General features: G+C 34.3%; 1 protein-coding gene across 1 annotated transcript in view; it reads left to right on the top strand.

Annotated features, from left to right (window-relative positions):
* Positions 1-21,407, top strand: part of SNTG2 (syntrophin gamma 2) — a 234,876-nt gene that overhangs the window by 199,664 nt on the left and 13,805 nt on the right. Inside the window, exons 13-14 of the mRNA XM_071547809.1 lie at positions 6,526-6,597; positions 10,783-11,025. Of these exons, the coding sequence (XP_071403910.1) occupies positions 6,526-6,597; positions 10,783-11,025 (315 nt within the window). The remainder of the gene's footprint in view (positions 1-6,525; positions 6,598-10,782; positions 11,026-21,407) is intronic.

Here is a 21,407-nt window from a genome sequence, read left to right as displayed (position 1 = left end):
AGATGTTTTTTTATCAGACAAAAAGCAAACAAACAAACCAAAAGCCCACAAATCCCCAAAAATTAGGAATTCAGCAGTTTCCCACAACCACCCATCTGAAGAATTCAAACCTGGACCTAAGGCCACACTTCAAAGCTGATTATCAATCTCCTGAGGGCTCATTCAGCCCTGGCTGTTGCTGACCCTCTTCCCTGGGGCTCACCCCACCCTTCCCACAGCCCAGGGTCGCACTGCAGCCCCACCATGACTGTCATCCCAGGGCTGCAGGGCCAGTTTCCATCTTCACAGCCCTGTCTGCCCAGCCATGAGACCCAACAAGCCAGGGCCATCCAGGGGCCCATGTCCAGGCCTGGCTCAGCCCATCCCTTCTCTCAGATGTCTGGTGCCCAGAGCTGGGGATGTCCCAGTGCCTATGGCTGCCCTGCTCCTGGCTGGGACATGTACATGGCTGGGATGGAGGTCACTTTCTTCAGAGCAGCCCATGTGGCAGTGGGTTTTCTACTTGTGGCTAAAGCAGCACCAGTGTTTGGGCTGATGCTGAGCACTGTTTGTACAGCCCTTCTGTTCTCACACTGCTCACTCACCAAGCAGCCTGGGGGCGGGCAAGGGGTTGGGGGCAGACACAGCCACATCTGACCCAAATAGATCAAAAATGATATCACATACCAGAAAACATCAGGCTCTGCAATGCAAAATGATGATTTGTTTTCAAAAGTGTCCATTGCTTGGAGACTGGCTGGGCATTGATCTACTTGGGGTGAGCATCAATTGATTTCTTCCTCTTTCCATCACTTATTAAACTGTCTTCATCTGGCCCCATGAATTTTCTTAATTTTGCTCTTCCTATTTTCTCTCACATCCCATGGCATAGGACAGGGAGTTCATGAGCAGCTCTGAAGGTGTTTAGCTGTTGGACAGCATCAGGCCACTGCAGGGCTATGGGATGGGAAGTGGCTGGCAAGGACCCTGCCCTGAGGGACCTCATGGGAGCTCCCATGGCATCCAGGGAGCCACCAATCCTCGCTGTACTCTGACACTGGTTCTGTGTCACATGTCCCAGCTCTGTAGCTGGAAGCACAGGTCCCCGCTGAAAGGCGTGCATAGGCCTCTTTCAATATTTCTAGAATTACATGATAGTACTGCTTTTACCATTGCTACTACTAATTTTTTTTACCAAGTTAATTGCAAGAAAAAAATGTATTTTTCTATCACAAAAATACAGATGTTTTAAATCACTTGATCTTTTGAGGATACAAGTTTAACATGTTTTATTTCAGAGATGTTGCTATTGCTATTTGTATACTGAATCAATGTAGCACATCAGGGCATCGGTGTAGTGTGCGCAGCGCAGGCGATCTATAAGTTCTACACTTATATCTATCTTTATCCATAACTTTACAACTGCTTGTAAAGGGTCTAGTGTAATTTCTACTCTGTTTCCATTTCATTGTGTGTATAAGATGACGTGAATGTAAATGCAGCTGTTGGGTTTTGTAAGAATAGATAACATGAGCAAAAATAAAGAAAATTTTGGAAAAAATGAGGATATTGTAATATGAAAGAAATCACTATGAAAAGTAATATTTTATTCATACACTATTTCTATGATATCTCAGATGGTGCTTCCAAAAATGTAGAAGCTTTGCCATGTAAGTAAATATCAAGAATGATGTGATTAACAGAGAATGGCCTTTCTGCATCCCTGAAGAGACTTAGCAGACCATATTTTAGAAATTTACAGATTTCATTTACAGACTGCTGTATTGGAATTTTAACACATTTCTGAAAACTACATATCTGAAAAACACCATTGAAAAAACAGAAATTATTCTTTTGTACAAGCAGTATTTTATTACAGTCTAAAGGCATCTATAAAATTCCTGACAATTTTCAGATATTGAAAATGTTCTGAATTCATATTTTAGAAGAAATTGAGAAGTCTTCAAAATTGTCTTACAAAATTAAGCTATTTTTTCTGTAATTGAAAATTAGCATTAAAAAAAAATAAAGTTCAATTCTTTGTTTTTATGGAATATAGGCTATATATAGGACATGTTCCTTCTGTTTGATTTTTTATGTCTTCTTCGTAGTTCAGAATGGTTTTTGAATTAGTCTTCAAGTATCCTTATCTTTGGATCTACTGTATAACCCCTAATTACAAAACTATTTTTCTCAATGTGATTAAATAAGTAGCACTAAAGTGATTTACATGAAGGCAGCTAGCAATCAGTGCATGTGCTGCTTATAGTTTCAAGAAAAGAATAAATACAAAAATAATGTGAAAATAGCAGAAATAGTTCCACCTTTGAGAGACATTACAGAGAAGATAATTTTTCATGATGTAATTCGCACAAGCAGTGTTTTTAATGTTAGAGAGTACAGCTCTGTAAGTTATAAATATTTCTATTGGTAATTTACATTATACATTATGTCAGTGTAACATATTAGGAGAGGCGTAGACTTGACCATGAACAGTTTTGGTGAACTTTCTAACTCTACACACATGTCTTTATTTATCTTGTGTGTTTTGCACCATCTGGTTTGAGTTTATTTGGGCATCTTTAGGATTCTTGTGTCATATCATAGTTCATTTCAGGAACATGTCTTGATTTCTTGTTTTCCATTTTAATACCTATAATATTTTTTTCATTATTCTTGCTTAATTTTCGTGTTCCATTGAGGAGTGAAGAGAACAGGGAAATTAATTACTCATTAGCTAAAAGTATTTTGTCTTCTCCCAAGACCGTTTTAGTACTTCTGGGCGTATTGGATTCTTCTGCTTAATTCTCAGATTATGCATAGTTCTCTGTATTCCAGTAATAAATATTATAGACGCCTTGATCTCTTTTCCCTTAAGTTTTACTCTTTAAATTTATTAAATTTTTTGTAATATTTTGGTGGGCTCTGGAGATTTCTAGAATCAAATCCAGTGTTAAGAGAAAGTCAAAGAGTGTTATGTTAATTTTTACTTTAGCGAGTTTTGAAGTGTGACTCCTTTTAAACTTCCCCCATATTTCTTTATTTAGTGGTGATATCTGAACAGGCATGAAAGCTTTTTTCCCTATTTTATAATTGCATGATTCTTGTCTAGGGAGTAACTTTTTGAGTTTGTTGTTTACTGCATATGTGTGTCAAAATTAGTTTACTGTTTTCTCTCTATTTTATGTCACAACTTTTTAAAGAGAAGCCAAGGATTAACATACTTGGAACATGAGCATGAGCTGATGTTGAGATTGCCTGGTCTAAGTAAAACTGGATTTTACTAGTTTGTTTATCTTCAGCACTCAACTGTAATGCTGATTTTTAAAACATGAGGAATTGCAAAAACTCACACTAAAATAAAAAGTACTTCTACAACATTGGGAACTTTTGTAACTCTACATCCTTATTTCTGACTCTCATTATAGAGTTAAAATTGTAGCTTCCAATTCCAGTTTTTCTGTCTTTGTTTGTTTTTATTATTTTTTATCAGCTCAATATTATCTGTGGGTTTACAAATGTGTTATTTTTCTCTATTCTGAATATAACTTTTTGAAAGATTTTGTCAAATGCTTTGTAAAAAATAATTGTATTGTCACACTAAAATAATCCCAAAACATTCCAATGTATAGAATACCTACAGGAAGAATTCCAAGGATAAATAATGAGAAAAGCTATTTTATTGCCTAAGAAATATACTTCAATATCTCATTTATGTTAGTTACTTATTACCCACATATTAAATAGATAGCCTGCAGTAAACTGAAACATTCTTTAAATCAAATGAAGGATATTGCAATTTTCACAAACCTCTCTGTTTATTTCTGTTCTCCTTAACTAGAAGTATACAATTATTGGTGATATTTTTAAAAGAGCAATGGAGTCTATAACAATAACATTTTTAACTCAGACATACTATGATAGTTCTGATAAAACTATAAATAATGTTAGCTGTCTCTTTAGATTCTGGTATCCCTTTCTAGTATGTTTGCTTTGCATCCTTAAAATTGCTCTCTACATGTCATTTGTGTTCTGATCACTTGCAATGATAGTCAGGCTGTTTTGATCTTTAAGTATGGTAGCATTTATCTGACATACACAGTAAAATAAAATCATGGCTTATATACAGTTATCACCACCACTAGCTGTCTTTGCTGAAAAAGTCATAGGAGGTTACACAGCATCAAAAGATGAAAGAGATGCACAGTATAATGGGAAGACGTCTGAGGTATTCAGAGTGAATTTAATGGCACAGCAGTGTCACCATTGTCCATTGCTAATAGCAGCAAGGAATGCCAACAGTTTAAATTAATCTTCAGAAATCAAAACAAATTATATGAGCAAATGAAAGTCCATTCATATCTCAAGAGCTTTTAGGTTGTAACTAGTGCCACTAAAGTCAGTTTCATAAACAGCAGATAAAATCAGTGCTTATGCTTTTATGTCTTGCCACTAATAGCAATGAAAGACTGTCCTGTTGTTAACTGAGGTAGAAAAGAATCTTTCCCTTGGAGAAATTCAAGACCAGATAATGAAGTAGCCTCCATTCTACTAGAAAACTTTTTTTTTTTTTTTGCAAGAAGCATGAATATCCCTTTTGAAGATGAAAAATAATGGGCCAAAACATGTATTATTTAATTATTTTCTTTTCAAAACCGCCATCAAAGTAAAAAATATTTCCCTGGAAAAAAGATTAAGTGAAGACATGTGCAGTACATGCTATATGTAGGCATGTTTAATGTGTATTTCTTTATGAATCATCTTAATAAATCCTCATTTTTTAAAACTTGTGTTATTTCTTACTCGTAACAATAATTGAAGAGCAAAACTCAAACAAAATATTGAATGGACTTTATAAGAAGGAAAATAGAGATGGAAATCTAAAATTTTGAAATGTATGACACTAAAAATTGCTACCTTTTATGGAGTGTTGGGAGGACAAGTTAATACCTAAATTTTTTTTATTTTCTAAAATGGCTAATATTAAATTTGAAAAAGCTTCTTTTAAGAAATACTATGTGCTTTTAAAATTAACTATATCTAATGCTTTGAGTTGTGAGAAATTGCTCGTAATAATGCAGAAAGTATGTAACATGTTTTTACTTCTTGTGGATGCACTGTATTCAAGCGATGTTTGTTAAAATATAAAAATTGTAAAATGGAGAATCCTTGAATGTGAGTCCCTTTAAATCCTGAAAAGATTTGGTACTAACCTTCTTCTTTTAGAGATCTTCAGTCCCATTTCAATAAGTCGTTCATCTCATCTAAATTTAATAATCTCAAAATCTGAGAGAAACTGTAAGATGGCTAGATTATTAAGAATTAGATCAGATTGTTAAAATAAGAAAGAAACTAGCACCAAATTAACATTACTCCTTCGAAAGGACTCTAAAGTAATATTTAATAACCAAGAGTCTCATCAGTATGCCTGTAAGTGTTATAGTCATTTGGAGCCTCACAGTTTTATTATAATTCTGTTTAATGGCTTAGATTTTTTTAAAATCTTTGAAAATTAGATTTTAAAATAAACTTAAAAAAAGACCCCAACACAACACATGTTGATCTCCATGCAAATCATGAGGAATAATATTGGGGTTTATGAGTGAATTATATGCTACTGTTAACACAGAAAAACAATCTGTTGTTGAATTTCATAGGTTTTTCCTAGTTAAGTTTCATCCACATAAGCCAGATGTTTTACAACTAAATTTTGCTTTACCTAAATAGTTTTAATTTAACTTTTTCCACTTGCTTCCTTTTGGGTGGGTGGCAGGCAAAAGACAAAACTGTATCAGTGCTAGAATTTTAAAGCATTCTGGTTGCTATTAGAGTTACAAAAACACTTGTTTCCATATGCCAAAGGCCTCAGAGTTACAACTTGGTAAATTCTTCATATATCTATGCTGCCACTCCTGTGGCACTCCTTTGGCACTCATTCATCAAGAGCTAGGATTTTGCTCTAAAATATATAAGGAAAAATAATGTGTATTCCCCTTGCATTTTTCCTGTATGTAAGTTATTTTTTTTTATTTTCTTGAACATGGTTCACATTATTCTTGATTTCAAATATTTCAGTCATGTAATTGTCTTCAATTTTTAGAATAAATATTGAGTTATTGACACCCTTGTGCATGTATATTCAGAATCGTATTTGGGAATACATTTTTGTCTGTTGATTCTAAGATGTTTTTAAGATTGAGACATGAAGCTGAATGACTTTGTGTTTGAGATTCTGAGTTCTCTGTGTTAGCATCTTGAAAAACTAAATATGGTTATGCTCACCACACAGATTACAAAGAGCTTTCCATAATGCTGGTAAAAAAAAAACCCTATGAAATCTTTTAGTATCTTTTAATTATACTAAGACTTCTGTTTCTGTAAAAATTGAATAGTATTTGACAGTGTTTTATAATACTGGATATTAAGTGTAATGATGTGCCTATATTTCAAACATCCAGTAGAATAATTATGGGTGGAATCTTTTTAGTCTTTTCATCTGTACATGATTTGCAAATGTGTTGACAATATTTTCTTTTGATATTATAGGTAAGCACACTAGACTGGGTACGAGCTGAAAAAATCTATAACCTCTGTGAGGTTCTATTTAAAATTCACAAGGTAGGTTGCCTCGTGATTACATTATTATTTAGTAAAGAAAGCTTGCTTTTTCCTGTTGATGATATGCTCAAGTTAACACTAACTAGGAGCAGCTAACATTCAAATAGTTCAGCTGTTCTAAAAACCCTTTGTAACCTCTAGTACATTAGCTGTGAAAGTATAAGAGAATATGTTAAAGGGATTAAGCTCCAAGTGAGCAAGTTACTGAAATGCTTCCATATTGAAGAAAGTCTTCAGTATTAGTGCTGGTTGTATGAAGTATCAATGAGACACACAGCTGAGCATAATGATACTGCTTTTTTTCTTAGTTGGTCAGATTTTAGGCAAACATGATGAAAAGTGCTCTTTCTGTAATTCTTGATCTCTATAATGATACTTCTATTTAACTTCAGTAATTAAAAAGTATAAAATTATGTCCTCATTGTATCAAGTGTAATTTGCAAGTATTATAATAGTTTTTCCTTACAAAGGGTAACCTGTTGAATTTGTGTCCCATAGAATTCATTTTCTTCCCCCAACCAGATGCAGTCATGTTTTCTGTCTGGTTTGTCCCACGGAAAGAGTCGTGGCAAAAAAATTAAATAATTGACATATAAAATATATTTTCTATTTGCATCAGGTAGATTAATTTTATTCTCTACCAGGTAATCAAAAACAGCTTTGGAGGTGAAATAATGCTAGATGAGAGCCTATTTGCCTAGTAGAGTGAAAATAAACATATTTTCACCAAAAAAAAATCCATCTTTTTAGATAAAATATTGTTTCACTCATAAATTACAGCTCAGCTTTAGTTCTCACCAGCTGCTGTCCTTTCTCTTTTGACCATGTACTCTTGTGGAAAAGACAGCTTGTTGTCCACTTACCTATATAGATGCTGCACTGAAGGAGAAGTGCTTAAGTGCTTATGGCTTTGGTGAGGGTTTTTTTGTTTAGTTTTATGTTGGGGTTTAGGGTTTATTTTCAGTTTGGCTTTGGGGTTTGCGGTTTTTTTGAGTGGTTGGTTTGTTTATTTTTCTTTGTGTTGTTTTTTGGTTTGTTGTTTTGGTTTGGTTTTGGGTTTTTTTCTGATGCAACAGTTATTCAGGACATAGGAAGGAAGTATTTTGGCCAGTGCCATGCCAGACAAAACAGCAGTCCTGGAGCTCAGGACTAGAGCTCAGCTTCAGAGTGCAAGATACAGGAGTACAGACAAATTCTTGCTGGCAGAGCATTATTTTAGTGCAACCATGTCTCTGTCTGGGTTTATGTGGGTAACTTCAGGTCCTGCCCATCATCGAGACACCAACAAAAAGCAGAGTTTCTGTCCCAGATCATTTATTCATTCTCCTTAATATTTTTTCAAATTTTACAATTTGCTGATAAATAACTCAGGCACCAATCAAATACATGCTTATTGTGCCTTTTGAAAAGATTTTGCTGTAGCTTGGATTTTGATTTTGTTTTTTCTATTTTCATTTTTACTGCTGAAATTCAGCCCTTCCTTGAATATTATGGTGACTTCAAGGGTGTTCTGTCCTTGAAGCAACTTCTGTGCTACTTTTTTATTAAAAAAAGGAGTGGGAGAATAAACTATCCAAAATTCAAATCTTTAATGTTCTTGACATTTTAATAAATGAATGCTTAATTGCCAGTCTTCATGAATATGTTAGCTAAAGTGCAAAAGCCCAAGTTCAACTCTTTAACCTCTTTTATGTTGATTCTTTGGTATAAATGGCAGTGAGAAAAACTGAGTAAATCCAAAATGATATGAAATAATCTTAAAAGATTAAGGTTTCTGCACAGCATTTGAAAGACAGAGTTATGTTGTAGAAACTGCCATTTGGGGAGGGTCTTCCTAAGGATTTTCAGAAACTGGTTAGAATTAGCACAGAACTGTGGTAGAGTGTGCTGTTGTATCTTCTTATGAAAGATGGATTTGAAGGAGAGGTTCTCTTGTTACATACCTAATTGTAAGCTTCTCATCTATGTTTATTAAGACACAAAGTTAAACGTGGAATATAAGAATCCAATATGGAATTTACATTTTGAAACAAAATGTTTGATATATTTTAGGTTGGTATGCGTGTATGCATTTATATAAATACACACTTGCATAGACAAACATGAATATGCAAATATTTGAATTAAAATTCACATATACAAAATGCCTTGCATCTTCATGGACATTTGATGGTAACCACCAGATGATTAAAAATGTAAAATCTTTAATCACATGTTTATTCCTATTCTTTGCCTCATAATTTTTCTTCATTGGATCTTGTTATTGGGGCAAGAATATCAGACACATTTTTAAAACCCAGCTATCTTATAAACATTTTATTTTCTTTTATTGCCTAGTATTTTTGCATACAAATTACAAAATATTAATATGGTGGTCAACAAGCTGCACTGAGTTGTGAAGCAGATTTAATACATGTCAGTCCATTGCAGCTGAACACCAGAACATATGCAGGTATTTTGTTCAGCTTCCTTTTCAACAGTCCAAAGGAGTTTGTAAAATAACTTTGAGCTTTCACAAGTTTGTTCTCTCCTCAGGTAGCTGGAGGTCCAATTTTGACAACAAAGTGATGTGTACCAAGGTGCACCATGAATCAGGCATAGCTGTACAGGGTAGATTTGAGTAAATTGCAGAAGGTTGCACGTGCCAGCTTTATGTTTGGCAGTAATTCACCAGCACAGGCAAAATTTTCAGCTCTGGTCTGAGTATTGTAATCCCTGTTTATGAATAAGAAAGCAGTGCACAGAGGAGGGTGTGGTAGCAGAGCATTTGTTTCCTCTGCCTTTCATTACTAGACAGTGGATCTTCACTGCTGCCCTGTGAGGTTACTTGAGTGTGCATCTAGAACACGAGGGACACAAGACCCTGAACATCAATTTTACCAAGATTAGCTCAGTTGGTTAAAACTTGGTTGTAATAATGCCAAGGTCATGGGTTCAATCCCCTATGTGGGCTATTGACTTAAGAGTTGCACTCAGTGATCCCTGTGGTTCCCTCCCAACACAAAATAGTCTGTGATCTGTTATCTGTGATCTGATCTACATGTATGAGAATATTTTCCCTTTACACTTTGATGCTAAAATTCCAGTTGTTTGATTTTAGTGCATAAAGTTTCAACTGTAGCCTCCATAGACAATGATGGACTAATAGAGATTATAGAAAACTAAACTATAAACCTTTATAAATTTATCCTGACTACAGGATTCTGTGACTTGGGTACCACTACAAAGCTGCATACTAATCTTTTCAAAGACACCTAAATCCAGTTAAAACATGACTGCTCGTACTTCAGATCTGCTTGACTAGAATCAAGTCTCCCAAACCTAACATGGAGTGCTAGAGAAAGACAATTCTGTTTGCAAGTGACTTTAGAAAATAATATCATTCTCATTCCTAATTATTTTGTTATTTCAATCTTTTCTGTCCCATGATATCACAGAGAAATGGGGATAGGAAAGGGCCTTATGTGATGAACAGAAATTTTAAAAATATATGTAATTTTGAAGTTCAGGCTGTGAAAATAGTTAGATGTGTAAGTAGTAGCTTTTTAATTTAGGGGTTTTTTTTCTCTATATTTTTGCTAATCAATGAAGTCTTAAAATGAGGGAAATTGTATGAATTTGTTTTCATTTACAAAATATTCTATTACAGTGGTATTTTTTATTATGAAAGTTTTATGTGACGTTTGTCTTCTTTATCTTGAAGGTGATGGCAGGATCTTTTTTTCTCCATGTAGTTACAGAACAGCATTGAGGCTGATAGGGGACAAGCTTATGTTGTCATAGGTGCTTGATAAGTCACTTCATTCCTTGGGGTTTAGCATACTGAAACCCAATTAGAATGGAGGAACTGTAGTCTCCTGTAGAGCTGGCATGCAGATTTTGAATTGTATTCAAGGAATTCAGGGATTTCCTTCCTTTTCACTGTAAACAATATAGTGGTACAAACTCATTTTAAGTTATGTATGTCTTCCCTAGGTAATTTTGACAGTATTTTGAAACTGCAGAAGTAGCTTGGAATACTTGATGCAGGGTAAAGTGAGTAAGAAGCAAAATGAGTAGTTGTCTTTGACATTACTTAACTCTTAGACCATTTCTTCAAGGTAATTATTGACCTACTGCCATAAAGTATTCAAGTACCCATCACTTACAGGAGACAGTGTTGCTTCAACTGTTTGCTTTTGCCAGATGAAGAATCACATACTGAAACATGTCTTTCAGCTCTGGCTTGCTGATGATTGCTGGCTACAAGCAAACTTGTATTTAGGTATTCATCAGGACTTTGATCTTGAAGACCAGAGGCCATATTGTTTCAGTGTTTTGGTTGGACATGGCAAGAGTCATTATTTCAATGTAGAGCTGGGCAGTGAATTGGCAGTGTGGGAGAAATCATTTCAAAGAGCAATTTTCTTGGAAGTTCAAAGAACGGGGGTAAGTATGAATAATTTAAATCCTGGAGCCATTTCATCAGTAAAATAAGTATAACATTTTTATATTATTTATATATTATTGTCTGTTTAATAACTGCGTTAAATTGATGTCCTCCACGACGATGGATCTGAGTATGTTTTTATACACAGAAGGCTTCTGAAAGCTTCCTCCTTATAGCAATATTTTTCTGTCAATGACTATGTAACAACAGTGAGCAAATTATGACAGTTTGAAAATTGGAAGTAATAATGTGTAAGTTGACCTTGATTATTACAAACTGGAAATTAATGTGTTTTACCTGTGCAAGATTCTCTGGAGTTTGTTTAGTCCACCTTGAACATTTTGTTCCAGAAAGCTTTTCCTCTCACATAAGATAAATATGTTATGTTTTACGTAACTGTTGTTTTCAGAGAAGAAATGCATTGCTCTTAGACCATTAATTTTGGGTTGAGATTGTCCTTGATAACATTGGAAGAGTTTGAACACAGCATAAAAGTCAAAGTAAAGTTTGTGATAGTCCTAGATTCTCAAAATTAAGAAGCAGATTATCACTTTCTACTGGCTAGTAAATGTAGATCCATACTTGAGTGAACTGAAGGAATGGAAGTGTATGGATTGAAACTATAGGCCTTCTACAATTAAAAACATATTTAGCAGTTTAGCACAAATGCAAACTTGATTTGGTATGCCCAGGTTCGCAGGAACCTCCTATAAATGTTTGAAATACTGAGAACACCGGGTCACAGGACTACATGAATGCAGCTTGCAAGGATCAGAAGTCTCAGCACAAGTATTGAAACAGCTCATCTAAATTTCAGAATTTCTGAGAGTCTAACAAGGTTTCTGAGTTCTAACAAAGTACTTGCTTAGAACCATTCCATTTGTCTCTGTGGAGTGATAGAGTAACAAAATAAGATTTTTTTTAATGGTAATGCTCTTGCTTCTGCATTTCTGAGAAGGGATGCAGTTTTTCAGGAAAAAAAATTATTCTTCCTGAAAAAGTGCTGAGCATGAGGGAGGAATGCATATTGATGTGCATATTGAATATGCATGAACGATTTTCTCACATGAATTCTTCGAGAAATTATGATACAACTGTTTGACCAACCATTAAATTCTGCTATTTATTATCCATATAAAAAGCAGATAAAAATTAATTAAAATAAATATAATAATTGTGGAGATTATCTGGTTCTATATGTGGTTAGATTTCAGAATATTCTGGGTTAAATCTCAAAACTTGTTATTCTGTAACATTGTAACAATCTGGAATTTAAGGAATGATTCTTTAGTTGTGGAATGAGCTTTTGTCATTTGAATCCAACAGTCCTCTAGACTCATTTAACTCAAAAGACAGTAATATTTCATGCAACTGTGGTTTAATCTATCTGATGCTTCAAGGAGAGGTGTTCAAATAAAATCCTGAGTACAGTGTTTAAATCTCTGTGTATCTTAATTTTCTCTCACACTGTTGGATAGATTCAAATTAACTGTAAACCACTCTGTCAGCAGGGTGCAGAGTGCTATGGTCACTCTCCAGCAGTGAAAGGTCTTGTGACTCCACTATTTTCTTCTTTCAAAATATAAATGCTAATGTTGAATGCCTTTCTTTTCAGGAGTGTATCAGAAGCAGCATGAATAAAGTGCAACTTATTATTATATAGATTATTTCAAGCCATAGTAGAAGAACTGGCATTTCAGTATCCAGAAAATTGAAGGTTGTCACCAGTATGTTAGATTGTCCATTAAAGTACTTTAAGACTTTTGAGATTTTATTCTATTCATAAATGATTGGGCAAAATTCATGGCAGGTGTTGGATTGCACTGTGTCATTTCAGTCTTTCTTATTTAAGTGTGACTTGGTTCTGTTTACTGTTAAGTGTTAGGACCTTGCCTATGTGTTGTTACTAACCTTATCCTGTACATATCCTTTGTATTTGATGTTTCCATAATAAGAGCTGTATTTCTGAGAAGATTCTGTCTTTACACAGTTTATAGAAAGAAATTTTAAGGTACAGTGGTCCTTTTGAATTTATTCCTCCCATATTGTGTGGGGTTATTTTATACATTTCTTCTGAAGATGGCAGCTCTGTTAGATAACAGAAAGAATGCAATAAAGCAGGAAGTAACTCCCTCAAAATATTGTTCCACTTTCAGCTATCTTAAAGTCCTATTCTAAGAAACTTAAATTCAGTGACCCTGATGAATTTAATCTTTTTATGGGCAATGGTAGCAAGCAAAGGTATGTCAAATCCATGTGCTAGAAATATATGTATTTTTTTAACTAGAAAAACTTGTAGTTGCTGATGGCATTAGTTGTACAGGTGGGGGCAATAAAAATGCAACAGAAGGATGACAGAAAGGCAGTTGATAGGAAGAAAAAGTGCTGTTAAGAAGTATTTCTATGACCCTGGTAATAAAAGTCAGCATTGCAATAGAGAAAGATAGGCAGTGAAGTCCCCTCAATCATAATTTGAAAATAAATCCTCTCCCAAAAATCCCAGCAAGAATATTTGTCCAACTTGGAACATCCTAAAGAGTGCCATAGGAATAAATTATGCATGGATTAAGTAATATTTTTTCTCTGTTTTTTACAGTGTAGACAATCTTCAAAAATAAAAGGCTAGCATGTTTTGCAGAGCTCTTACTAATTCTTTGACCCTTCTGGTTGGTCTTGTCAGTACTATGGGATGTTGTTCCATGTTTTTTCAATGTTATCTTTTTTAAATTATTTAATCAGTATTCTTCCCTTGCGTCAGACTATGCTTTCCAAAGGAAATTATATTGACTCATCTGAGTCTTGGATGTGATTGTTAAATTAATGCAGAAGCATCTCAAAGGGATGATTTGGATCAGTTCTGATCAACAGGAGGGTGGAGGAGGATATTGGAATAGTATCTGGTGGTGGACAAAGGAAAGAGTGACGGTAATGCGTTTCACTGTCAACTGTAGAAAAATTGGACCAACAGTTTGGGAATCTTGAAACTTTGCACATATAAGCTTTATTACATGGCTGACAGAAGCCAGAGAAGAAGAATCTGATTCAGAAATAGAACTCTCAGGTGACTGAAAAGAAACATGCATAAAAAGCCATCTATCACTGTGTTTCTAAAATACCTGCAGTTAGTATGTAGAGACGAGACATGGCTACATACTGTTCTCACTAGCAATTCTAACATAAAAGAAAGTTTTCCCTTCATACTTCTAGCTGTAATGCAGGTGTTGCAAGCTCTTTCCAATCCCCATACAGTTGAATAGCCTAGTGTCATGAAGCCATTTGCTTTGCTTGGACAAAAAATATGTTGTTTAATGAGTTACTCCAAAAATTAAAATAGATTGTATTCCACTCAATTATAACAAAATAATCTAGAATTTTTGCTGCCTTGCTATTTTCTGTGCTCAAAGTACTTCTGGTGAACTTCTTTCCATTTTGTGCTGTGATTCAATGACTGATATTGACAGAAAAATAAACCCTATAAATAAAATTATATTATATATTTGGTCAGGTCAGAGATAAGAATGTATTGTTAGCAGTAAAATTCATGATCCTGGAATGATATAGATTCCTTCGGTGGAGAATATACACTAAAAATAACATAAAACAAAATGAAGTAAAATAAAAGTTAATGAATCTTTCAAAGTATTTCACTTGACATTATTGGAAGTTCAAACCATTTTATAAAAACAATATCCTGTCAAAGCATCATTCGTTCGGAACTGAATTTTGCACTCAGGAATGTCTCTTTTTGGTATTTTTGATTAAAATCCCTTTTCAACTGTGAAATTCCAAATTTATAGATCATCAGAGAAGAAAAAAATTTTGTAATGTAGTAGCAAACTGTATCAAAACAAAGTGATTGTCTTTGCCATAGTAAACCAGCAGAGTTCCACTGGTTCTAGTAAAAGAAATTGTGCCAGCCCAATTACTGTGATAGACACTGACAATCTGCCTCAGGTATGTGAAACTATACTTGGAACAATCTACAGGTAGGAAACTGTTACCATTCAAATCATTGCTGAATCTTGCTTTTCTCTGGGGAAAAAAAAAAAAAAAGAAAAAAAAGAAAAATGGAATTGGCACAAAATTATGAAGCCATTCCTCAGATACAGAGATATGAAGCACAATCTCTTCCTGATATAAATCAAGGCTAAAGAACACACACTTTACATTTTTCCTCCTACAGGAGAACCATTGCTAAGCTGCTGGTCTTAGATTTTGATCTCTTCTCTCCATTTATCTCACTACCTTCTCCTGCAGTCAGTTTAAGCCAGTTCAGAAGAGGAGGTAGCTAGTTTTCTTTCTTCGGTTAGGTTTACATTAGCCATGGATTCAGATTACACAAGAAAATGCCATGGCCAAGGGTAGGCATCCACAACTGCAATATCCACTCATCTTGACAAGGAATAGCTGAACCCACAAGTTGACCTCAGTCTTCCTATAGGAACACAATTCCTATGGAGGAAAACTCACTTCAACCCACATGTGCATGTAGCCCTGGTCTTTCTGGAATGGTGGTTTAATGCCTAATCCCAGTGATGCTGAACATTCCTGAAAAGGCAGTCTGTCCAATGAGAGCTTGACTAAGCAAACCATTTTGGCAGTTAGCTGCTGTAGTGTCATGAGCATTACAAATTAAAATTAAAAATATAGATCAGATAGTTATTTCAGTAGATGACCTAAAGGCAAAAGTTTCAAGCATAGCAATATCCTGAGAAAGCCAGCATTTAAAACACAGATGTATTAAGAATAGGTATTGTTTTCTAAAGCTCTGAGCTAGCCCCACTTCTACTGCAAGAAATGGAAGCTGCCTTTAATAAATACAATGAAAACATGATGAGCCATTATTTGAGTCCTTTGAAAAATCTTACTTTTAGTACCAGTGTCTCTTGCATACATATATGCTGAACCACAAATATGCATCGATATTTAAAAAAACCCAACTATAATGTCTTCTTGAAAGCATCAGATTACAGCACCATCTTTTATAAGAGAATGCTATATCAAGGAAATTATGTAAAAAAGGAGACATTTTAGGGCTTTAAGACGCAGTTCCTTTGAATGCAGCAGCAGCAGATATTGAAGGAATGTACAAGATATTTAATCAGATCTACTTTGTTTCAATAAAGTGGTTTTATTTGTATCTATACATAATTATCACAGTTCAGTAAGCTTTTAATTGTGGCTTGACAAATTCCTTAAATATATGGGCAAATGAGGGGTTCTGCCACATCTTTTAAGTGAAGATTTTATTAATTTGATATCTCTCAAAGACATTATTTCACTGATCCCTTTTTTACAGTTGTCTGGAACAGGAATATATCTGGGTTTCGGAAGTGTGTTCTGGATGAAATTTTTGAAAACTCTTTTGCCTTTGATGAATGTTATATTTCATTGTGATTTCATTGCCTCTTATGTAATGTGCATTTGCAGTAAGAATGCTTTCAATGTACTTTATAAATGTCTTCTGAATGTTTTGCTTTAAAAAAAGGTGATATGTAATTACAAAATATTATATCATAAAATAACAGCATTATTTTAGATATGAGAAAGCCAAAGCATATGCATTTTAATTCAACTATTTTGCAGTTTTAAAGAGTTTGCAAACAATTTCTGTTTAGCACAGGTAATTCTATGCAAAAAAACTGTTGCGGAAGATTTTGCAGGTTATGTTCAGAATTAAGAGTTTTAATTTGGCTTCCTAGTACACTTTTTTTATGTGAACTAAGATATATTTCTCAGTACAACCATAATAACTCTATCTGCTCTTATCTTCATCTCCACCTCCTACTTAGATGGGTTTTTATGCTAAAATCTGAATGTTCAAAAATGCTTTTCCTGACCTAGCAGGGTCCATATTAAGGCTTTTACCATATTCTATGTTTTTGTAAATGCAATTAATAGCTTGTAAAAACTGCTGTATAAATTCTTAATGCAAGGACCTGTATTCTAAACCCTCTGCTGTTGGTATAATTTTTTCCATTTACTATCACTATATTTTAAATGCTGATATGCATTATTTTATTTTTAATGCAGACTAAAAGAGCACATAGTTTAAGTCCTTCTCTCTTTCAGGTATTTAAGTTCCTCTGACAAGTCCTACAACGTTCCTTTTTTTTACATATACTGACACTGCCAGACTGAAAAAAATGTTAAATGTAATATGAGGAAAGATTTTGTCTCAAATATAAAAAGAAACAAGCATCAGTGATATTTGGAGGATTCTAAAATTTTATCTGTTCAAATTGGCAACCGTGGAGTTTTCTGTTAATATAATTGAAATGTTGACCAGTAATTGATTTCTAGGGAAAACTCTTACAATTAGATTCAATCATTATGTTCCTCTTCAGTTTAATGAGAATGGCAAGGAAATTGTTTCATATATGTTTAGTCCATTAAAATTCCATTCTCCTCATCTGTATACATTTCACTTTCATAACACTTTATGAGATCATGGACTTTGTGGAAAAGTCGTTTCCTTTCAGAAGAAAAAGTGCTCAGTTTGGAGTATATTTAGTTGTTCTGTTTGGGATTTTCAGTCACCTATTTTTGGTGGGCATATAGCTAACCTCTAATTATTTAATATCCTTCATTAAAAAATAACAGGTAAATGTTGAATAGTTCAAAAGGGCTTTGCCATTAACTTTAAAAGGTTTTGATGCCATCACTAATTTAAATATGCTAAATGCAGGCATGCACTGTTGTTAGTGCCTTGTCTCTATATTCATTGGCAGTTAACTATAAAAAAAGGAAAAAGACCAGATGATGATGCCTGTTTTATAATATATGAAGTAGCTGCTGTCTTTACTGGACAAATAAAAATATGTTCTAACGAACTGTGGTTTTTCATGTGTAAAAAGGGTTGAGTTGTCTCTGCAAAACAACATTCCAAACGTATATTCATGGGATTAATAACATAAGGTTAATTTATTTTTAATGTAGTTACTCACTTTTCTAAGCAAAGTTTTATTAAGTTTTTAGCATTTATTAAATTGATGTCATATTATTTTCACTCAGAGGCAAGCATGTATCTGAACTTAAAGTGAATAAGTGAACTATACTGGATGGATAAGGATATGGTTTTCGCCTAAATGCTTTCCTATCTGGTAGAATTTACATTTAGAAAATGTGTGTTGAATTCTATATTATAAGTATAGCTGGAAATAGTGTCTGTGTTCCCACTTACATGCAATAAACCTTTACAGCCCATCTTAGAGCAAATGTATGACATCTATAAAGCAGTTCACAGAGTAGCTGGGAAAATGTATGGTTCAAGTGGTAAAGTGTAATGGTATTGCCTGCTCTGGAAAATAAACAAGGAAAATCATGTGCATGTCAAATTTGCATTCATTAGAGGACTGGTATTATTTCTGTATTTTGGCTTATCAAAACCACTAAAATTCCTGATCAACAGAACATAACTAAGCTCAAAATAAATGAATATATTGTGTTTCAATGCTGCAGTAAAAGCAAAATGAGGTTTTCCTCATGCAAGAAAATAATTAACCACAATGTAGCTAAGCATCAGCTGAATTTTTGAAACTGTAAACCTGATGACATGTTAGGAACAACTAGTTAGAAAATATTCTTTAAAAAGAATATACACTCTGTCATTTTTCTGAGTTGCACTTAGATGAGCAACATCACTGAGCCTCTTTTAATCCTTAAAAACCTTATTTGCCAGGAAAATTTAGGAAAAGGAGAGTAAGGGTAACTGACTGCCCTGATTCTTTGAAAATATCTTAAATGGTATTTTTTTTGTTAACTGTCTTGGTTGATGATCTCAAAATGTGACATCTCAACTGAGAGGCATTACTAGGAATCATGATTTTAAAGAATTTTTTTGAAAAACATAAGCCACAGAATACAGAAAATCAAACAGAATACAATCTCACATCAGAGTAACAATAAAGATCCTATGTCTTCAAAAAAGAATCCAGATACTACATTGAATGCCTATGGCAGAACTTGGGCAAATTTAAATCTTCCAACTTGCAATAAACTTATATTCCAGTAACCACAAAAGTCTATTGCATGTACAGATTTATTTATTTTATTGGACTACCCCTTCTTGGGGGAAACCAAACACACTTATGCCTTCAGCCTACCCAGGAGACCCACATGTGCATGAAGAAATCAGAAGGCCTCTGTCTGACGTGATGGGCATTCTTGCTTTCTTATGCCTTCATACTATGGCTTAGTGTGGACAAGGACCCCTACACATAAAAGGAAACTGAAGAGGAGGATTCCTCTTTCTCCTTGCCTTTTCTTCCCAAGCCATCTATGACTACGCTGCAGTGGGCAGTGGTGCTTGCTGCCCACCAAGTCTTTGTGCTTCCTACCTCATCACAAGCCAGTGATTAAACATGAAGGGATCCCCCTTTCTGTTTGTGCCTCAGGCTCTGTCTCTCCCTTATTTGAGGTATATTCGTGCTCTGCTCTTGGAGTGAAAATAAGAAAATCCCTCTTGTTGTCTTGCCCTGTGCATTCATTCTCCTGTTTTAGCATTTGCTCACCTCTTGGCTTGGGTACCTAACATGCATAAACCAAGATTAAAGCCCTTCTTGCTATGTTAGCAGATCTATTCAGAAACATATTCCCTCTTTTGAGAAAGAGTCCTTGTAACTAATAACCCTAAAATCTGGTTTGGGAATTAATTTGCCTGTCATTGAACATATTTGTAAAGTCTCTTGTCAGTGCTAGATGGAATCCTACATTGGTCGTGGAAGACTAAGTGATAAAACCATAATAAAAAGTACTAAGTTTCTCAACTCTCATAGTATTAGTTAACTGTAGGATCAATCTGGGATGGAAAGAGTTTTTAGGTGGGAACAAGAGGCAAGGAGGATAGAATCACAGAATCATTTAGGTTGAAAAAGACTAATGAAATCACCAAATACAACCTTTGACTGATCACCACCTTGTCAACTAAATCATGTCAGTAAGTGGCACACACAGTTTCTTGAACACCAAAGACAGTTCAAAGCTGAATTATTTCTGGGAAATACCTATGTCTGTGGGAAAGAAAGTGAGTGTATATGCATAGTCATTGTAACTATTAAGCCTTCGCAGGGTCTTGGGGGAAGATACCACTGCTGAAGATACACTGGTGTTATGCTTCTGCTCAGTGACAGGAGGTCTAAGGAATTCCTTCTATGAATGAATTAGAAACACTGTTCTTATGCTATTTGGACAGTGATATTACCAAGTTTAATGATCTTTTCATGACTTAAAAGTATATGCATTGAGACACTGATACCTGAAAATTACACAGGTAAAAGCTTTGTAATTGTCTTTTATTACAACTATAATTTTCTACAAATCATTACAAATTTCTCAGAAAACATTAAATTATTGATCTAGGACATAAACTACTATTTTCTTAGGTGTTGCAGTATGAAGTCTATTGTTGTCTTCTCTGTGGTTTAAACTATGGCTTCTCAAGCTGGCACTAATATGCAGTGCTATTTTTTATTTTTTTGCAACATTCACTGAAAGACAGCTAATCCTAGAGTTCTGATGTTAAATTTCCACATAAACAATTTTTGTAGATAGCCAAGGATGATCACACAATTGCAAGTGTATGGGAAGTATATTTCAAAGGCAGAAATAGAAAGGAATTGTGCTCTGTCCTAGTGTTAATGAGCAGAGATGAGGATCCTTATCACAGAGCTGTCTGAGAACCTGTTCAGAACCACTGAGGAAATGCCATAAAGAGGCTTCTAAATTTATATGGCAAAATGCAGACTAAATCTATTGTAAAGAAAACACTCTTGACTAAGTGTTTTGTAAGTAAAAAACACAAATCTATTTGTAATGTTTATCACAGTGAAAATGCAGCATATTCTGTTTGTCTCTAGTATTTGTGAATGATTTCCAAACCAGATCCATTATTTGCCAATACTGAATATTTGTAAAGTACTCCAGGCTAATTATTTGTGCATAGTTCATTTTAGTATTTACCATTTGTGGCTGAGCAATTAGATGCTTACCCATTGGGGGAATCTAATTTAATACATTTTAAAAATTGCTTTGCTGAGTCAGAGCTCAGCTAGCATAACCTTTTTAATTGGAAAATAATGGATAATAAGTTATGACTGGTGCTTAATGCCATCTTATAATTACTGAATAAAATGTAAGGATATGCAAATGTCATTCTAATTGAATATCAATCACTGAAGTCTCTTTAAATGCCAAATAATATGATCTTAGAACACCAATGAGCGAAATTATTTATTCAGAAATATGATACATCTGCATCATTGTGGAGATGATTATAATACTAATGTGCACTAGTGAATTCACTCCCAGCCCTTGCAAAATCCTTTATAAAATCTCATCTCTGTAACTCAGACATGCTTATTTTAATAGAAGTATTTTTATT

This window comes from Pithys albifrons, chromosome 2, assembly GCF_047495875.1.
Source record: "Pithys albifrons albifrons isolate INPA30051 chromosome 2, PitAlb_v1, whole genome shotgun sequence".
Taxonomy (NCBI): Eukaryota; Metazoa; Chordata; class Aves; order Passeriformes; family Thamnophilidae; genus Pithys; species Pithys albifrons.
The sequence above is the reverse complement of the archived record's forward strand: the minus strand, read 5'-3'. Positions and strand labels throughout refer to the sequence as shown.